Consider the following 13,430-nt stretch of genomic DNA (forward strand, 5'->3'; position numbering starts at 1 on the left):
TATACCCTAGCTTGTCGTGCATTCTTTCCAAAGACCAGGACTTGTTTAAAACGCCGCAAGATGTGGGAAAAATTGTTAAAAATCGGGACTGTCCGTCAAAAGCGGGACATCTGGTCACCTTACTATAGTGCACACGTGTATCTGTAGGTGTGTGTACACGTGTACATGAGTGTGAGCATGCACTTGTGAACACACGTGTACCTGTGCAAGTGCAGGGGGCAGCTGCTGGGCTGGCCAGCAAGCACTGGTAGGGAGGAGCTGGCCCTAGGGCCATCTTGGTGACTTCAGACGCGCCACAGCAGGAAAGGCGGCCCTGCTTGGGGCCCCCCAGGCCGGCACAGACTCGACTGAGTCCTCCGCAGGATCACAGCTCCTGTCCTGTGTTGCCAGGATCAGTCTCGCTGTGCCCCAGGGCTGTCTGCTGGCTGTCATCGGTCCCGTGGGGGCCGGGAAATCCTCCCTGCTGTCCGCCCTCCTAGGGGAGCTGTCCAAGGTGGAGGGGTCCGTGAGCACCAAGGTGAGGCTACTGATGCCCTGTGCCAGGCCCTTCCCATCTCACACACCCTGCTCCTCCCAGTCCCCCCCCCTCCCCACCCCAGGAGCTCCTGCCCTGGCTCATCCATCTCCCAATGGCCGAGGCACGCTGTGTTTCAGGGGCCCGTGGCCTACGTGCCCCAGGAGGCCTGGGTGCAGAATGCCTCTGTGGTGGAGAACGTGTGCTTCCAGCAGGAGCTGGACCCACCGTGGCTGGACCGAGTTCTGGAGGCCTGTGCCCTGTGGCCGGATGTGGACCGCATGCCCAAAGGAGTCCACACCCAAGTCGGGGAGCAGGTGGGTTCTTGGACCTTCCTGGGAGCAGGGCCCTTTGCTTCCCTGGCCCCTGGGTGGTATGGAAAGACTGGAGGGGACACAGGAGAGATGGCCTAGCTCAGGACCAAGCACACTGTAGACTCAACAAGCAGGGGACTGACGGAGACAGAGACTCGGAGCCAGAGAAACAGGGCAGGCTTTGGCAGCGTGAAGAGACCGGACTCCTGCCCAGCCCTTCCTGGCCCTGCTGGGTGACATGGGCAATGTTTCACCCCTTTCTGGGCAAAAGGCCAGGGTGGTCACATCTGATAATAGGACACAGGAAGCTATGGGTGGGCAGGGGACTGCAGACTATAAGCCACGAGTCAAAGCCTACCCACCGCCTGACTTTGTAAATAAAGTTGTGTTGGAGCACAGCCCCGGTGTTCCCTTACGGCTTCTGTGTCACAACTCAGAGGCAAGAAGTTGCAGCCGACCCAGCAGGCCTGAGAGAGTTACTACCTGGCCCTGTGTGAACAAAGAGCTGGCCAGCCCTGGACTAGGGACTGTCCCAGGGAAAACCAGGAGTTGGCGCTAAGGGAGGGGGCAACATGCCTGGGGGAGTAGCAAGCCGGCCAGGGAGGGTCTCAGGGAGCCTCCTTGTGGGCCGAGAAGCAGGTGAGCCAGGAAGAGCTGTGTCACCAAGGGCAGGGCATCACGGAGGGCCATCACAGGATGCGTGCTGAAGGCCGGAGGGCCACTGGGCACCATCTGAAGTCTCTCCTGCTGTGTGTGGCATCTGCAAGATCATGTGCCTGATCCCCTAGAACCTCCTCCCCCCGCCCCGCTGCCTTCCCACCTCCTGGCTTCCCCCTCCCAGACTTGGCCCTGACCCTCGGTGCCCTTCGGAATCCTCCGCTTCACTTTTCACTTCCGCCCACCTCCATAGCTGCCCCGGGCGGGTCTCCTTCCGGCCCTCACCTCCCTTCCATCGCTTCCGTATCCTCCTGCTGGCCTGCCTGAATCCTTGCCCTCTAGTCAAATCCCAAACCAGCAGCCATGGGATTTGGGTCATGCCCAGCTACTCAGAACTCCACAGGTCTCCCCAGAGCAAAACCCAAAGTCCTGGGGAGTGCCAGACCCCCTCCCGCCCAAAGCCAATCCCAGGTATCTCTGACCCTGTCTCCTTCCAGGCTCGCTCCCCCTCCCACTTCACTCCCACCGTGGTTCCTAAACACCCAAAGCGCCTCCCACCCACCGCAGGGCCAGCTGTCAGGGGCAGGAGAGCGGCTGGGCAGAGGCTGGAGGAGGAAACCTGGGAGGGACCCTGGTGGATGGGCACTGAGACATGCCCCAACCCACACAGACTCTGCTTGTGGCGCTTGCTCTGCCCTACGGGTGGAGACTCGGGCGCCTACCCTTCTCTCTGACCACAGGGCATGAGTCTCTCGGGGGGCCAGAAACAACGACTGAGCCTGGCCCGGGCTGTGTACAGAAAGGCTGCCCTGTACCTGCTGGACGACCCCCTGGCAGCCCTGGATGCCCGAGTCGGCCAGCACGTCTTTCACCAGGTCATCGGGCCCAGCGGGCTGCTCCAGGGAACGGTAACTCAAGAGGGTGTGTCTGAGCAAGACTAGCCCAAGTCTTTTTCAGTACCCCTTCCTTGAGTCCAGCGCTCCCCTTTGCATCAGTCAGCTGCGGCACTGCTGCCGTGTAACAAATGGTCCTTGGTGCTCAGTGATTGCCACCAGCAGAGTGCTCCTTCTCCCATACGGGCCTGTGCTCCAGCTACGACAGCCCTGGGCCAGGAGCACTGAGCCCCATGCGTCTCCCTGTTTTGAGACCCGAAGGAGGTTGAAGGATTCCCTCTATTGGAGCAAACGACTTCTAAGGAAGTGAACAGGAGCACACCAGCGGGGACTGACCAGGCACTGGTCCTCCCCAGTCCCAGCTCAGGGACGCTCAGCCCCCAGGGCTGATGGGCTTCTTCTTTCCTCAGACGCGGGTCCTGGTCACCCACGCGCTCCACCTCCTGCCCCAGGCCGACCAGATCGTAGTGCTGGTGGATGGGGCCATCGCCGAAATGGGCTCCTACCAGGACCTTCTGCACAGGAAGGGGGTCCTGGTAGACCTGCTCAGTCAGGCCCGAAAACCAGAAGACGGAGGAAAAAGAGGTACTGGCTCCGCTGCCTCCTTGTGCTTGGGTCTTGACACCCTGGGGAGACGGCACCGAGGGTCCCACTGGCTTGAGGTCTGGACCTGGAGGCAGCTGGCTCTCCCTGAGAGGCTGCCCTTTGCCTCAGCCAGTCCTGTGGGCCCAGAGCTGGGCTCGGAGCGTCTAGAACTCTACGTGGTTTCCCTGCTCCTCCTATCAGCCCAGGAGGCACGCAGGACCGCGGCTGCCATGTAGCGATGGGCACCTGGGGGCAGAAAGGGTTCAGTAGTCTGCCCAAGGTCACAGGGAGGGAGCGAGGGTTTGTATTAGGGTGTGTCCACTCCCAGAGTCTGCATTTCACCCGGTGCTGACACTGAGTGAGATCACTGGGTCCCGGAGAGCGGCGAGGGCCCCACCGCCCGGGTCCCGAGAACATGGCGGTTGCTGGGGAAACGATCCCATCGTGGGAGGAAGGCAGCTGGTCCAAACTCACATCACACCACGGCCACCTAGCCTAGTCCTGCAGAACTGCCCCACCCAGTCCCTAAGGCAGTGACCCCGGCCACATCCTCCACCCAAGGGGCAGCTGGTGGGTTTGTGTCCACTGACCCTTCAGTTCACAGCCGAGCGCTCAGCCACTGCGCCACCAGCCTGGCACCTAGAGATGGGCACTTGGTGGGTGTTCCTCATCCCCCCATCATGAGGCCATTGGGAGGATGGTACTGTGTTGATTTCCATGTTCCGGACCAGGAGACTGAGGCCCAGACAGCGAGGCACTGGTCCCAGGCCGCATGGCTTGTGGGAGGCAGTGCTGGGATTTGGGCCTAGGCGTAGTGACCCCCGAGAATGTTTGTCATCACCACCCTATGCTGCCACTCCACGCCAGAGGCAGGATGCCCACTGGGGTGTCTGCCAGCCCCAGGCTCTGCCCGCTCTGAGCGTGTGGCCGCCCCGAAGGAAAGCCTGCTCGTGCATTCACTGAGTCTCCACCCAGGGACTGCAGACAGAACCTGTCTGAGACCGTGGGGGCAGGGCCCTGGGAAGGTGACATCTGAGGTTGGGTGGTACCTCTCTGGGGAAGAACATTCCAGACACAGTCATTCTTCAACAAGGCTGGCACCGAGCCAGCTAGAAGCAGCTAGATGATGTACGGGGTTCCCGTGTGTTTTGACAACCCCAAGTCAGCCCTGCAAAGTTGGCGGTTCGAACCCACCAGCTGCTCCAAGGGAGAAAGACGAGGCCGTCTGCTCCCGTAAAGACTGGCCGCCCTGGAAATGCGCCGGGCACTTCTACTCCGTCCCACAGGGTCTCTGTGAGTCGGAAGCGCCTCGTTGGCAGTGGGGTGTGCGTTCACTGGAGGGGCTCGGTTGTATCTGTTGAAGGAGAGAGAGAGGTAGCTGGGAGGGCCACGGCGGGGTGGAGGGGACGCAGGCGATGTGCCAGGAGCCAGAGCAGAAGAAACAGGAAAAGGCCGCTCCTCCAGGGGTGGCGAAGCCAGGACAGGGACGCACGGTGCTCGGCCAGCTGCGCTGCCTGTTGTGTGACAGGCATCCCCACATCTTGCAGAGATGGACCCTCCTTCCTGCGCTGAGGACCCCACAGGCTCCCCAGGAGGCGAGAGGCCGGAGGGCAGACCCAAGAGGTCGGTCAGGGTGATGGGGAGCAGGGTGGGCGCCTCTGCTGCTGAAGGGAGGTCACCGCATCCCAGGAGAAGCACGGTGCCTTGCGCCCCACGTTGCCCGGAGCTCTGCAGAGGGGCGGTTCCCAGTCTCTTTGCCCAAAGAATTATGCCCCCAAGTGGCCGGTTGGCCAGATGGCCGTTTGCCTCCATGGGCTGACCACCTAACAGTGGACAGCAGGCGGCTTGTGAGAACCGTCTAGTGCCCGGGACGGGGCAGGGCGGGTGCCACAGAAAGTCCCTCCGTGAAGCTGTTTGGCACCACACCTGGCTGCCGGGCGTGCCATGCAAAGCGCTGGGGCTACCTCACCCCGGCCCCACCCCCCTCTGCTGCTGGGCAGGCACGTGGGCAGAGGCATCACCAGGAGGAGGCATGCTGTCCGTTTTCAGCAGAGCATGGCTGCTGCAGGTGGACCTGCCACCAAAGTGGCCTTGTGAAACTGAGCAGGCTACTGGGATTAGATGGCTTCACCTTGGTGTCAGCCATTGAGTGGAGTGCAGTCAGGCTGGGGTGGACCTTGATCACTGTAGAACAGTGGTTCTCAACCTTCCTCATGCCGCGGCCCTTTCACACAGTTTCTCATGTTGTGGTGACCCCCAACCATAAAATTATCTTCATTGCTACTTCATAACTGGTATGAATTGGGCAACCCCTGTGAAAGGGCCGTTCGACCCCCAAAGGGGTGGCAACCCATAGGTTGGGGACCGCTGCTATAGAAAGTTGGATCTGGGCAGGGCCCCTCTTCCCAGCTCAGCTAGCCCCCACCCCCACCCCCACCCCACACACGCCCCTCAGAGCATCCCTGGGACATATACTGGCAATACTGCTTCTCTTCACAGTACACAATCATCCTAAGCAAGGCAAGCCAGCAGGTCTGTCCAGATGATAGACATGATCTTCAGGGGGCGGGTGGGTGGCTGGATGGCTATACAGACAGCCACAGGTGAGGGCCACACGGGGGTGTGGACAGAGAGGTGGTCCTCGAGGTGCGTGGGAGATGGACAGCAATGGTGTGTGGGTGAGGGGAGAGAGAGGGATGGGAGGGAGGCAGGCACAGAGGAACACCGCTCCCCTGAACGGTACGGGGTTGACATTGTGTCAGGCTGGACCGACTGCTCCAAGGGAGGCAGCAGGGCAAGCTTAGGCCAAGGGAAAGCTCTGGTCGCCTAGTTTCTCCTTGAGCTCACAAGTTCCGGGAGAATGGCTCCAGGAGAGCCTGCTCACCGGGCTCTGGGATGACAGGGTGTCGTGGGCACCATGGAGCTTGGCACAGAGTTAGCGCCCAACATGTTCGTTGGATGAACAGAGGAAGGGAGACTGGGTAGTGTGCCTCGTAGGACGGGGCCACCAGTGCCCATGAGGAGAGACGCTGAATTGTCTTCATTTCCACTGACGGTCAGGTCTGTCCAGTTAGTCCCTGAGGAGCACAGCACTTCAGAGGCCCAGAAAGCGGGTGCCTTCAATGACCCTGAAGAGGCCCGCCGGCCAGCAGGAGGAGCCCGCGTGCCATATGGCAGGGTAACCTCCAGCTGCTCCCTCCCCCCTCTCCCCCATCCCACCCACTCCTGCTGCCGCCCCTGGGGACCAAATACAGCGCGGTGCGGGCAGCAGCCACCCTTATGAAGCACCTACTGTGTGCCCAGTTCGATTCTAGGTACTTTCTACTCATTATCCTCATAGGTACCTACAAAGGTAGTTGGCGATAGCTCCCCTTTAGAGAGGAAGAAACTGGGGTCTCTTAAAGGTGATGAAACTTCCAACATTCTCATAGGAGGAGGGGCCACGCCAAGCGTCAAGTCTAGATCCATGTGAATCAGAAACCTGTGTTTCTCCTCTTTCAGCTGCTGTATCGATCCACCCACCTCCCTACCTACCATTTACCTCTCCACCCACCCACCCATGCATCCCAACCATCCATGTACCTACTCCCCTGCCCATCCATCTACCTGGCCTCTCATTTATAGATCTTTCTGCTCATCGCAATCGCCAATCCACACATCCCTCCCCACCCCTCCACCTGGTAGTCTCTCTCCCCCATACCCACCCACCCACCCATTCACTCACTTCACTGTCCCCTTTGCCCGTCCACCCATCCACCAGCAAACATGTCCTGAGCAGCCTCGAGGGGCCAGGCCCAGGCGGAGACTGCACCCTCATTGCCCGCAGATGGGCTGCTAACCATTAGGCCAGTGTCGGGGCATCGTGCATCCAAGGAAGCGTGACAAGGAAAATACAGCAGGGCGCGGGAGTGGGAGCCACAGGAGGTTGGGACCTGCTTTGGGCCCGATGTTCCCAGAGGTGGGATTGGAGCTGAGCCCTGAGGATGCCAAGGAGTGAGTGTGGTGCTGGCTGAGGAAAGAGCAGGGGCAGAGGTGGGACGTACCTCGGGGTGAGAGACGGGGTCCCCGAGGCTGGCAAAACAGTGAGCAGGGATGAGTTCAGGAGTTGGGGGCTTCTTCTAAGGGCAGGAAAGGCCAGGGCAGGCAGGCCCAGTGCAGCAGGCTGCAGTGGAGGCACCTCCCCAGGCACGCCGGCTTGCTGGGTCAGGGACTGGGCACGCCCTCTCAGCGCTTTGGATTTGTTTCCCTCAGTGCAATGCCAGGTTAGAGGCCAGCAGGCGGCGGGCTCGTCAGTCAGCCCCTCTCCAACCAGAAAGCACCCACCCAGTCACCTCCAGGTCTCCCTGGAGCCATGGAGGCTTCAACCAGGGGCTAGGTGGGCCTGTGGAGGAGACGGGACGGGGGCTGGGAGGATGTGCAGGTTTCTTGTGGGCGTGCCACCTGCCCACTGGCTTTGCCCCCTCCCCTCCCTGTGTCCTAGGTGAAGGGCGCCATGTACCTGACTTACCTGCGGGCCGTGGGCGGCCCCCTCTGCCTCTATGTGCTCTTCCTCTTCCTCTGCCAGCAAGTGGCCTCCTTCTGCCGCAGCTACTGGCTGAGCCTGTGGGCGGATGACCCCGTGGTGGACGGGCGGCAGCCGCACGCGGCCCTGCGCGGCTGGGTCTTTGGGCTCCTCGGCTGTCTCCAAGGTGCCCCTCTCCCAGCCCCACCCAGGGGTGCTCCCCTGCTCTCCCATTCCTGCCTTACCCTGCCCTACCCACTGGCCCCAAGCACAGAGCTGTGCTCTTGAGCCAGGTCTCGGCGAGGGGGGGGACAGGGCCCATCCCTCCTTTTCTGGACCCTCCGTGTCTTCCAGGGGCTTGGCCGAGCCCCCACCCTCATGCAGACCCCTCTACCCCCAGCTGCTGGGCTGCTTGCCTCCATGGCTGTGGTGTTCCTCGGCGGGGCCCGGGCCTCCAGCCTGCTCTTCCGCGGACTTCTGTGGGATGTGGCACGGTCACCCGTCAGCTTCTTTGAGCAGACGCCGGTTGGGAACGTGCTGAACCGCTTCTCCAAGGAGACAGACATGGTCGACGTGGACATCCCAGACAAGCTCCGGTCCTTGCTGACCCACGCCTTCGGACTCCTGGAGGTCATCCTGGTGGTGGCGGCGGCCACGCCAATGGCCATGCTGGCTGTTCTCCCACTGTTGATCCTGTATGCTGGATTTCAGGTAGGGAGATGTCCAGGGGCCAGCTGGGCCAGCTGAGGTGAGCTCCGTCAGAGGTCCTGTGCAACTGGCCATCTGCTATGAATACCTGCTCCACTCTCTGCCTCCCAAATATTCATGTCACAGCTCTGAGTCTCTCACCCATTGCCCTGTTGCTGCTGACGTTGGATTTCTCGTCCTCTGGAAATCAGGAAGGCCTTGAGGACGGCTGACATGGTCCAAACCGTCTCAGTTGCCAGGCCATTGCCCAACTCTAATGAGCCCAAACCGAAGAACCAAATTCAATAGCTTACAGTTAACAGGGTGCCGCGGGCCTGGCTTCACCAGGACGGGTGTCTTCCTCCCCATATCTTAGTTCCATGGTTCTCCTTGCGTGATGCCCAAGGCCCAGCAGCAGCAGCTGGGAAACTGTTAGACTTGCACATGCTTAGGCCCCGCCCCAGTCTGACAGACTCACACCCTGGGGGTGAAGCCCAGCCCTCCACACAATCACCACTCCAGCGCACGGGTGACCCCCGCAGGGGTCAGGGGTGACTGCCGGGGGGCAGCACGCACTCACATCAAACCACCGCAGCCACCATGGCACAAAGAAAGCTCTTCTCCCGCTTCAGTCCCAGGGAAGGTTCTGCTTTATGAGTCACGTGTCCATCCTTGAAGGATTCACAGTGGCCAGTGGGATAGTGTACCCTGACTGGCCGGGGTGGCCCATGTGACCACCTCTGCTTGGGTTCCGTGACGGATGCCCCACCTGCAGGACATCCAGGGTAGAGTAGACATGGCCTGGTGCTCAGACAAGCAGCAGGGCCAGCATGGTCTTCTGCAGCTCGCCAGATCTGCGTTAAGTCCTCCCGGCCTACAGGAGGGGCTGCTTCTTTCTTGCAAACTTTAGACGCAGACAGAGGTGGGTTTAAATCCAGGCCTTGCCAGATCCCACCCTGCCGCTAAAAATAAAATAAAATAAAAAGCAGCAGCAGCAGGTCGGAATGGCTGCTTCGGGGCTCTGAGCCTCGGGCATTCTCATCTGTCAGGAGAGAGCAGCACTGTCCCCGCGCAGGCAGTGACCGTGCACGCTGCACGCGTCACCACGCCCCTGCAGCTACCAGGAGGTGTTTACACTAGATTGTAGTGGCTCTCAGCCACTGCAGACTCACCTGGAAGGATAACAAGCCAATCCAGAGAGGGGCCAGGCCCAGATATTCGGAGTCTCGCGCTGGGCATCAGAGGTTCTTAAAGCTCCTTAGAAATCAAAACCAAGTGCACTGCCGTGTCACGTCGGTTCCGTCCACGAGAGCCCTCGTCCGGGTCTCTGAGACTAACTCGAGGGAGCAGGCAGCCTCATGTTTCTCCTGAGCAGTGGCTGGTGGCTGTGAACCACCACACTGTGAACGGTAGCCCAACACCTCACCCACAGTGCCGCCAGGGCACTTTGAAAGCCCCTTAAGGGAACTCTGAAGGACCACGGAGCTTTGACTCAGCAAGGAAACGGGGGCCCAGGGAGGGGAAACAGCTGGTCCAAGGTCACACCGCACAGCAAATGTCTAGCCCAGAGCCCTGTGCTTGAGAGCAGCCTCTCTGTGTCTCCGGCCGTTGCAGAGCCTCTACGTCGCCAGTTCATGCCAGCTGCGGCGCCTCGAGTCAGCCTGCCACTCAGCCGTTTGCTCCCACGTGGCCGAGACATTCCAGGGCAGCACAGTGGTCAGGGCCTTCCGGGCCCAGGGCTCCTTTGTGGCTCAGAGCAATGCACACGTGGACGAGAGCCAGCGGGCCAGCTTCCCACGGCTGGTGGCTGACAGGTAAGAAAAGCCGGGGGGACAGAAGACCCCGAGAGTATGAGCAGAGGTCAAAGTGTGCTGTGTGGCCAGAGAGGTCAGGTGGGCTGATGGCAGGCAGCCGGACCAGCTGACTGGTGGTTGATGCAGAAGGGCCTCTGGCCTCCTTTCCAGGCTAAACAGGCCCCAGGTCCCCGAGTACAAACCTGCGGTCCACCCCAGCTCTGCCATTTCCTTCGTCTGTGGACTAGGAGTGACCATTTGGAAGACTGGCTCTGTGTCTGGGAAAGCCCCAGCTCCCTGGGGCAGGATGTTGAGTCTGTTTGTTGACAACAGTGTCCCTAGCGCCCCCCACCCCCACCCCCACACACACGTCTGGCGCAAGCCGGAGCTCAATGCATATTTGTTGGATGACCGGGCAGAAAAACAAATGGTAGAGAAGGAAGACGGTGGCAGGCTCTGGGCTCCTGGATGGAGCCGGAGGGAGTGTCCTCGTCACCAGTGGCCACACTGCTGCAAGAGAGATGGCTACTGCGGAGGGCGCCATCAGCAGGGAGGAACAAGGAGCAGCAGTCAGGGAAGGCTCTCGGAGGAGGTGAGGGGTAGCTGACATTGGGAAGGAGAAGGTTGAGGATGGGTGGGAGGTATAACTGGGAGCGGACCCGTAGGGAGCTGGCATAGGTAGGTGACAGGGAACCACACCACCTTCTTGCACCTGTCAAGCTGGGTGGGGCCTGAGGAGCATGAGGGCCATTGCTGGGGGGATCACGTGGTACTTGGGCTGGCTGATGACCAGAGAGGCAGGCCTCGGCAGACCCAGGCACTGCTGACCCGTGGCTTCGTGCCTCTCCCACAGGTGGCTTGCTGCCAACCTGGAGTTCCTGGGGAACAGCCTGGTGTTGGCGGCGGCCACGTGCGCTGTGCTGAGTAGGGCCCACCTGAGTGCCAGCCTCGTGGGCTTCTCTGTCTCCACTGCCCTCCAGGTACGCTCAACTGTCCCCTAGCCCACGCTCAGACACACCCACCGGGATGGGACGACTTCCAAAGTCCGAACTGCCAACCACGAGGAAAGCCCAGCTCTACGAGGGGGCTCTAAGAAGTCCCCCCCAAGCACAAGGGCTGGACTTAGCTGAGTGGAGCCTGCCGGGCTGGCCAGGAGCTCCCTGTCCAGAGCTTCAGGGTGTGCATTCGAAGTCTGAGGCAGCGAACCATCTCTTCCCATGGTCGAGACAAAGCAGCCAGCATCTGCAGCCCATTACGGGCCTGACGGCCTATGCCTGATAAGTGATGCTGGGCCACAGGACATTGCACCACAGCAGTAGCTAGGCAGACAAACCCTGGCATTGTTCTAAGTGCCTTGCACATGTGTGGGTCACCCCCGTTCACTTGCCCACAACCCCACGGTGGTTTGAATCCACCCAGGGTTGCCGTGGGAGAAAGGCCTGTCAGTCTGGCTCTGAGAGGTCGCAGCCTTGACCCCTAGCCGTGTGGCTCGGCTCTGCACACCCGGGTCCTCAGCAGTGCAGTGACGGTAGGCTTCGTTTTGATCTCAACTGTCGCTCTCCGAAGGAGCCCGGTGGCTTATTGGTGCCGCGTTGGGCTGCTGACAGCAAGATCAGCGGTTCGAAACCACCAGCCATCCCAAGGGCTTCTACTCCCATGCAGAGTCACAGCCTCGGGACCTCCCAGGGGCTGTGCTCCCCTGTCCTAAAGGGTCACTGTGAGTCGGCATTGACCTGCTGGCCGTGAAGGTGGCTTTACTGCCCTCATCGGACAGTGGACGCAGCTGAGTCCAGAAAGTGAGGAGAAGGCTGAGTCAGAGATGAGCATGGGGTGAAGGGCATCTATTGCATGGTCAAGCGAGGGGAGGGGGCCCCTCGGGAAGGAGGCTCTGGGAAGACAAAGAGCAGGTACAACGGCCCTGAGACAGGAGTGTGCCAGGGGTCTCAGGAACAGCAAGGCCACCAATCTGGCCAGAGGGGGTAAGAGCAGAAGGCACAGTGTCAGGGAGAGGCGACTGAGAGGCCATGGCGTGCAAGGCTGCTCACACACCCTGGTGGGGAACGTGGGACGGGACATCACTGGAGGCCCTGGGGAAAGCGTAGGACCTGCTGTGTGTTCCTGGGAGCACCACACACACTCTCTGTTCCCCACCTGCAGTAAGATGGGTGGGAGAGTTGACCTCTGAGGGCTTCTTACCTCTCTGGGTGTTCTGCTTTGAAGGAGGGAGGGAAATGAGGAAGAGAGGAAAGAAAAGGAGGGAGAGAAGGAAGTACGGATGAATCCTATTTTGCGGTAGCAAAATTCCTTCCCCTTAGGCCCAGGTCCTTGAACTGCCCTGTCCCGGCATCCCTATTCTGTCCCCCAGTCCTGCCTCCCAAGCAGTTTTAAGACTGCAGTGGCCATGCTGGGGCCCAGCCTGAGGGGTCTTCTCACACCAGGTGACCCAGACACTGCAGTGGGCGGTCCGCACCTGGACAGAGCTGGAGAGCAGCGTCGTGTCCGTGGAGAGGATGAAAGACTACGCCCAGACACCCAAGGAGGTGATGGGGCCGTGGGGCAAGGGCCGCGCCAAGCCTACACAGGGGTGGGGATGGGGGGGCGTGGTCCCAGGTCCACATCTGCTATGGGCTTTGAAGTCTGAAGCCTTTCCTCTAGGCCCCCGCCCCCTAGCTAGGGTGCTGATAATGGTCGAGAGCAGGGGTTCTGGGTCCAGAGTCAGACTCTGGCTCCTTTGCTTCCTGGCTCGAGCACAGTGGGGTCTGAGCCTCAGGGATCATAAGAGTATCAGCACCCCCATGGCAGCAGCATACAGCACAGCAGTGACATCAGAACCTCACGCTCACACTCACACTACCCTAACCCCACCCCAACCCCACCCACAACACAACCCAATTCCAACCCAACCCAACCCCATCTCCAACCCCAACCCAACCCCAAATACAATCTAACCCCAATTCCAACCCAACCCCAACTCCAACCCCAACCCCAACACAACCCCAAATACAACCCAACCACAACACAACACAACCCCAATTCCAACCCCAACTCCAACCACAACCCCAACACAACCCCAAATACAACCCAACCACAACACAACCCCAAATACAACCCAACCCAAAATACAACCCCAATTCCAACACAACCCAACCCCAATTCCAACCCAATGCAACCCAACCCCAACTCCAACACAACACAACCACAACCACAACACAACCCCAATTCCAATCCAACCACAACACAACACAACCCCAATTCCAACCCAACCACAACACAACACAACCCCAATTCCAACCCAACCCAACTCCAACCCAACCACAACCACAATACAACCCCAATTCCAACCCAACCCCAACTCCAACCCCAACCCAAACCCAACCCCAACCCCAATACAACCCCAAATCCAACACAGCCCCAAGTCCAACACAACCACAACCCCAAACACAACACAACACAACCCCCAATACAACCCACCCCAAACACAACCAC

General features: G+C 60.3%; 1 protein-coding gene across 1 annotated transcript in view; it reads left to right on the forward strand.

The window, feature by feature from the left end:
• Positions 1-13,430, forward strand: part of ABCC6 (ATP binding cassette subfamily C member 6) — a 53,233-nt gene that overhangs the window by 33,656 nt on the left and 6,147 nt on the right. The window contains exons 14-24 of the mRNA XM_045286009.1: positions 391-517; positions 655-831; positions 2,226-2,393; positions 2,789-2,963; positions 4,511-4,596; positions 6,034-6,141; positions 7,444-7,651; positions 7,865-8,175; positions 9,766-9,965; positions 10,798-10,924; positions 12,383-12,484. Coding sequence (XP_045141944.1) covers positions 391-517; positions 655-831; positions 2,226-2,393; positions 2,789-2,963; positions 4,511-4,596; positions 6,034-6,141; positions 7,444-7,651; positions 7,865-8,175; positions 9,766-9,965; positions 10,798-10,924; positions 12,383-12,484 — 1,789 coding nt within the window. The remainder of the gene's footprint in view (positions 1-390; positions 518-654; positions 832-2,225; positions 2,394-2,788; positions 2,964-4,510; positions 4,597-6,033; positions 6,142-7,443; positions 7,652-7,864; positions 8,176-9,765; positions 9,966-10,797; positions 10,925-12,382; positions 12,485-13,430) is intronic.

This window comes from Echinops telfairi, unplaced genomic scaffold (assembly GCF_000313985.2).
Source record: "Echinops telfairi isolate 266 unplaced genomic scaffold, ASM31398v2 ScPeMD7_5;HRSCAF=22, whole genome shotgun sequence".
NCBI lineage: Eukaryota > Metazoa > Chordata > Mammalia > Afrosoricida > Tenrecidae > Echinops > Echinops telfairi.